Source organism: Narcine bancroftii, chromosome 2 (assembly GCF_036971445.1).
Source record: "Narcine bancroftii isolate sNarBan1 chromosome 2, sNarBan1.hap1, whole genome shotgun sequence".
Taxonomy (NCBI): domain Eukaryota; kingdom Metazoa; phylum Chordata; class Chondrichthyes; order Torpediniformes; family Narcinidae; genus Narcine; species Narcine bancroftii.
The window spans coordinates 24,440,457-24,446,671 of NC_091470.1; the positions used below are offsets into that span (position 1 = coordinate 24,440,457).

Genomic DNA, 6,215 nt, shown 5'->3' on the forward strand with positions numbered 1-6,215 from the left:
TGCAACACCATTCTAATCATGAGCTGATCCATCCTCCCACTCAGCCCCACTCCCTGGCTTTCTCCCTATAAGCCTTGAGGCCCTGACTTATCAAATACCTGCCAATCTCTACTTTAAATACACCCAAAGGCCTTGATTCCACAGCGCCTAAGGGAACAAGTTCCACAGACTTTAGGACCCTCTGGCTAAAGAAAATTTTCCACATCTCTGTTTTTTCCTGAAGGTACGCCCTCTTTTTGTCCTTGAATCCCCAAGTTGTTGACCCTGTGATTGGCCATTCTGAACCACCCATTCCCAACCTTTTTTCAGCTATGAACCCCCCATCCCCCCAGGGCTCTGCTTATCCCTGTGAAGCAGTGAAATTTTGGTTTCGTTTGTACTTCTCTCCAACTAACTGCATAAAAACATCAACATTTCTGTGTACAAAGGGATAAGGAGAAAACAATCTAACTGAATTGTCAAGCTGTGGACTGTCCATCTACTTTCCTTTCTATAATGGTACTGTTGGAGATCAGCATAGAAAAGAGTGGATTTACAGGAGGTCCCCTACTTATGACATATATGACTTATAGAAAATACTGTATAAATTTTAAAAATATAAAGAAAAATATATTTATAGTAAATATAAAAATTACGTGTCCAGTCCTGGGGATCCATGGGCTGTTTATTTTGATGGACCAACATGGTGGCGGCCACAGGTCGGGAGGGCACATTCGCCGCCGAATGTGTTTCATTTTTGGGACATGAGGGCGGTGGCAGACCCGGTGTTCAAGGTGGGGGAGGTGAGAGTAGGCCAGGTGCCAGTGGTGATGGAGAATGGGTCTTTCCAGTGCCGGGCACACTGGGACGTAGACGAAGTGCCACAGCGCCAGCTTAAGAACGTGTCAGCCCAAAGTAACACGTGCCTGACTTGCGTTCATTTGGAGGTCCGACCGGTCGGTCAGAATGGACCTCGGAAGTATGTTGCGGACCATCTGCATTGAATTGCGCAATGTGTGTCTTTCAGGTGGTGTGGCGGAAACTTGGGGACGCAGCTGGATCACACCCTTCCATCAGGCAGCATCTCTCAGGCAATCAGTTCAAGGGTCCCTTGTAGTGCTACTGCCTGTCAGGTCTGGATTCTGACAGCCTGCTCCAACGATGGAAAGAAGTGTGTGTTCATTGCATCAGTACACGTGGATCCCCAAGAACTGTAATCCCAGCCTTTGGCACATCTTGGCACTACCGTTCGATATGTGAAGAAAGGTGTCACCATGTGCTGGAGACTGCCACAAAGAACTGACCACAGAAATAAGCGTAAATTATTCATTAGATATAGCAAACGGTACACACGGCTCTATCAAGGTGTGTGCAGCCACACGCATAAATTTAAATGGAGCCCGTGCCGACATATTTACCTGAAAGTATCGATTTGCCTGTAATCTTCGACTACCTTCCCTCGTTGCTCCTTATCCACCTGAATGAGCAACTTCACCAAGATAAAGCTCCTTTCTCTTCGCAAAACAGTTGTTGGCTTGCATCGCTGCAAGGTCCATGGAGTCCTTCAGTAGGTTCAATGCGAAAATGGGTCACATCCAGGGCAATTTGGTTCACAAATACACTTGCTTCTCATTATTCAGCTGCAGAACTTTGGCTGTGCCAACCTATGGTCAGTCTTGAATAACAGTCTTTGACTGATACATCCCTTAAACGGGAGACCAAAATAGCGAGGCTTCCCTTGTTCAAAAGTATGGCCGTTATGGTTAAAGTATAGTTTTTTAAGGTAGAGAAGTTGAAAGGGACAGTATTCTTTTCTTGGTGGTATTTCTTGTTGGCGTTAGTTCTGAGCCGAATGTTTCTGGATATCTGCTGTAGAAAAGATTTTTCCGATCCCCGGTCTGTTTTTCCCGGCACCAGGGGTCACAATCCGTGTGTTGTTTTTGGAACGACGTGAAATTGATGATCGAGTTTGGAAGTAAGAGTGGTAAACAACTTCTTGCTGCATAAAATCAGCTTGAACCAACCAAATCTCCCAGTAAAGTTTCACAGAGCCTTTGCCTGAATCCTTGCCTGCTGCAGCGTTCGAAGCCCACCCGCGCTATCAGGTGGAATACAGCCTCTTCAACAGGATGGGCGCTGAGCACCGCACTGCACCCAATCACGCCAGGCAACAGTGACTCACTTCAGCTGAAGTGTTAATGATTGGCAGTACTGCGGCCTAGGTCACTGACAGCTTGACGTAAACTTCCAGGAGTTTTTCAATTTGGGTTGAAATAAGAATGAACGCAGAGGTTATCTGCAAGCTCGCGAATGTGATTGTTTTCATTGCATTGCGAGGAAAGCTTATTGAGCGTTAACTATATTCAACTAAGATATATGAGCATCCCAGTGCCATTCAAAGGAAAAGTCTGTCTGCCCAGTAATTAACCTCTGCACTGGGCCTTTCTTCATCCCTCTTCAAGCCCTGCGCATATTATAGTCTGGTACCTAAATTTCATAACATTCCCACTTCGAGATTCAAGATTCCATTTATTGTCATGTATGCAAAATTCACGGAATTCTTTTTTTCTCCTGTAGCCCCATAAAGGCACCCGAGTTAAAAGAAAATATATCTGTGCGCTCTGCAGCTGAGGAATTCTGTGCACTTTTGCAGGCACACAACACAGAAACATTCCAGCGAGATAAATCACTCTGTTGTCCGTTTAGGAGATAGGGTTGAAGTAGGAACGCTAGGCAGGATCGATGGCAGCGCTTCAGATAGAGCCATGGAATGTTTAACATTCTGTCAAGTACACCAGTGGGCAGCTCATCTTCACATCTCATTAGAACAATGCAGCCAGAAGATTGGGGCCGGTTCTGTGTGCAAGTCCAGAGGCAGGACGTTCAAACTCAACGACTTATATTCAGGGAGTATAGTGTCTTGAATAAAAACACATGAAAATGCCGGACTTGCAGCGTCCTGAGGAGATAAAGATATATGGCTGACATTTCAGGCTTGAGTCAAGGAAAAGGCAGAGAATAAGCAAGAAACAGGAAATCTCAGAATAGAGGCAGAGCTGGCTGGGGAAGGAGTCCAGGTCAACAAAAGGAGAGGTGAGAATTGATTTTGTCTGTGCAGGGAGATAGAGGGAAAAGGGAGAGCGACAGATCTGGGGAAAGGCATTGGAGGGGCGAGGGTGGAGAGGTTAATGAAGACCAGAAAGGCCCGATATTAATGCCATCCATTCGGAGGGTACCCAGGTGGAAGCTGGGGTGTGGTTCCTCGAATTTGCAGGAGGTCTAGCCTGGCAGTGCATGAGACCATGGACAGTCATGTCAGTAAGGGAATGGGATGGGGAAATCGGTGTGTTTTTACTGCCATCACAGTGTCTGCAGACTTTTGTGTTTCAGTCATAGGGTCTTTAATGCCATTGAATGTGATCAGCAAAATAATGACCGAGGCAAAGAAAAAGACATGTGAGGAGAGGGCACGGGATGAAGGGGAACCAGGTTCCCAGGATTGGTGCTTGGGAAGCCATTGTTGGGATGAAGGAAGCACAAAAGGTCAGGACTGGAAGCATAGGGAGATCTCTACAACTTTAGTGATTTAACAGGCTCATCACCACTTCCTTCTTCAGGGCAATTAGAGATGGGCAATAAATACTTTACTCCAAGAGATGAATTTGATACAAGGGATAATGCATTAAAATTGCACCCTTTTCAGTTAAGGTGCTGCAGATCCTCATCTCTGCCAGCTAATCCATTGTTCACACTCAGAGTACACAAAGAATCACTTTTAACTTGTGACTAATCAATCATTTCCCCATCCCTGTTCCCTAATTCCCCACTCCCCTGACATCACAAGCCAAACAAACATTTCAATTTGTTTTAACAGACTGGCTTTATCACAGGCAACACAAGTCACAATAGATTGAATCTATCTCTGCATCTGCCTGGTTAGATGGGCAGTCGCCTGAATGCCATTCCCCAGTGATTTGTGGTTGGGAATGTGTTTATTCTGCTGGTTTTGATTTGCCTGTGCTGGGAGTCAATACATCTCCAGTGAAATATGACCTTGGTGAGTCTGACATGAAAATCCGAAGCAAATTGGCAGAAAAATATACACCCACACCCATCGCATCATATAACTGTGTAGTCCCACCTTGAATCAAAATCATTCCATAATGACTCATTCACCATTTCTACATTACAATTATGCAATAATGTTTATACAGTGTTTCTTGTACAATGAGTGGAAACCTGCAGCGTGGTTAACCTAAAGTTCACTGAAACAAAAATTGGTGTGAAATGGGCCAGGGACCAAGACAGGCCAATGTTTGATCTGAAGTTCAATCTCAATTGGTCACAAATTTGGTCATCAGTGAGGGGGGAGCTCTGCAGCTGGGTGCTGGCGACTCAAAGCGAGGAACTGGCGGAAGCTGTGGGCTGCTGGAGACCGCTGTCGGGAGACTCGTGCCAGGCTGCGGAATGCTGGAGACAGGCTGGAGGGGATACCGTGTATCAGAACCGGGATGGGAGGAGGTGCTGAAGGGTTCCTGACCGTGCCGGAGGTTCGGATCTCGAGCTTGGGTCGCCGATGGATTGGACCAGACTCTGTGTAGCTGCGGAAGCGCTGGAGGCGAATCTACGGACACTTGGTGACTCTGGGGGGGCTTTCTTTTGATTCTGTCTGACTGTAAGAACTGTAGGAGGCGCTTGGGTAATTCCTACCGGTGGCAAATCTGCCTGCCTTGCAGCAGATGAAAAAAGAATTTCATGTAATACGACACTGTTTTATTACTATGACAATAAAGTGAATCTTGAATCTTGGAGTGAGGTAAAACCTCACACTAAATCTCTGCATAACTGGGTTAGGATGCAATTCATGACCCCCACCTCCCATCTATTATACACATCTACATTGTTACCCCCATCTCCTGTCCACTATACACATCTACACCGTTAACCCCACCTCCCGTCCACTACACACATCTACATTGTTACCCCAACCTCTCATCCACTGCACACAGTTGTCCTGGTTGGATCTAAAGAGATGAAATGCCATTGAAAAGGTAGTACATTGGCATAGCTGTTGGCATTGCCACTTTAGACCTGACCTCACATACTCCTGTGTGGGGAATCTGCACCTTCCACTGACCATTTTGGGTTTCTGTGGGTTTCTTCAGTTTTCTGCCCTCTTCCAAAGGTATTTACCTGAAGTGTAGGTAATTTGTAAAATAAGCAAAGGAGAGGTAATGTGTATGTGAGAGAGGGCTGCAGGAAAATAAGGAGAGAGGGAATGGAAATGTGCCATTGCTCTGGAGGTGGCCTGGACGCGATGGGCTGAACGGTCTCCATCTGTGCCATTGTGAATAAGTACAGTGATGAACAGGAGAGTTGAAACGGTTGATCCTACCATTTTCCTGGTCAGATGGAGGGGATTTAAAAATAAAGGCTGAAGATTGACAAGGTACATAATACTGCTGCCAACATGACTCCGACAGTGGAAAATCTGAGTCTGGTAAAGATGGTCATCTCTCCCTAGGAAGAGAAACCATCCACTGCCAATTGGTTTACCATGATGAAGTCAGTAAGCCAAATGAAAGGTATGACATGGAAAAATGTAATGTCAAAACAGAATTTATAAGACTAAATTTTGAAATGCTGCTCTCTTCCCTGTTAATATATGCATCAGGTCTGTTGGTGGGAACTCACTACTTGAAGCATTACTCTCGGAAAAATCTTTGCTGCTTATATTACACTGGATTTATACTGGATTATATTACACTGGATTTAGCACTCTGGTAGAGGTTACATCAAGGAGTTCAAACTAGTGACAAAATTCACACCAGGCAGCAAAATCTTCTGGGGCAAGTGAGACTTAGATACAGGACTGGAGTGTAGCCTCCTTCAGAGTTCTCTTGAAATTTGGTTCCAGCCCAGGATCGGCGCCAGAACGAGTGTTAAAGGAGGGCATTAGGGTAACTGGGTGGGGCACAGTCCAACAGTCGTAAACTCGCTTAGTGGCAGATGGGGAAGGCGCTGGCAGAGGAATATCTGCCCAGGTGGGGCGCAGTCCGACAGTCATAGGCTGGGTCAGCCGGGGGTGGGGGGGAGAGTGGGGTGGGGGTGGGGGTGCTGGTGGTGGCCTACCTACTGAGTGGATGTAAACCTCCTCCGTCCCTCTCATGTAGCAGCCGAAAGCATTGCTTTTATTGCGTGGAGAGACACTAGCGAGCGTCAAGCCAGACAACTAG

At 46.2% G+C, this 6,215-nt stretch overlaps 1 protein-coding gene across 5 annotated transcripts in view; it reads left to right on the forward strand.

The window, feature by feature from the left end:
- The window catches only part of ccdc85ca (coiled-coil domain containing 85C, a), a 253,447-nt gene extending 248,659 nt beyond the window's left edge, over window positions 1-4,788 (forward strand). For all 5 annotated transcript variants that reach the window (XM_069916132.1, XM_069916130.1, XM_069916129.1 and 2 more), the window contains one exon: window positions 1,007-4,788. In XM_069916132.1, coding sequence (XP_069772233.1) covers window positions 1,007-1,096 — 90 coding nt within the window. In that variant the 3' untranslated portion in view covers window positions 1,097-4,788. The remainder of the gene's footprint in view (window positions 1-1,006) is intronic.
- The last annotated feature ends 1,427 nt before the right edge of the window (window positions 4,789-6,215 follow it).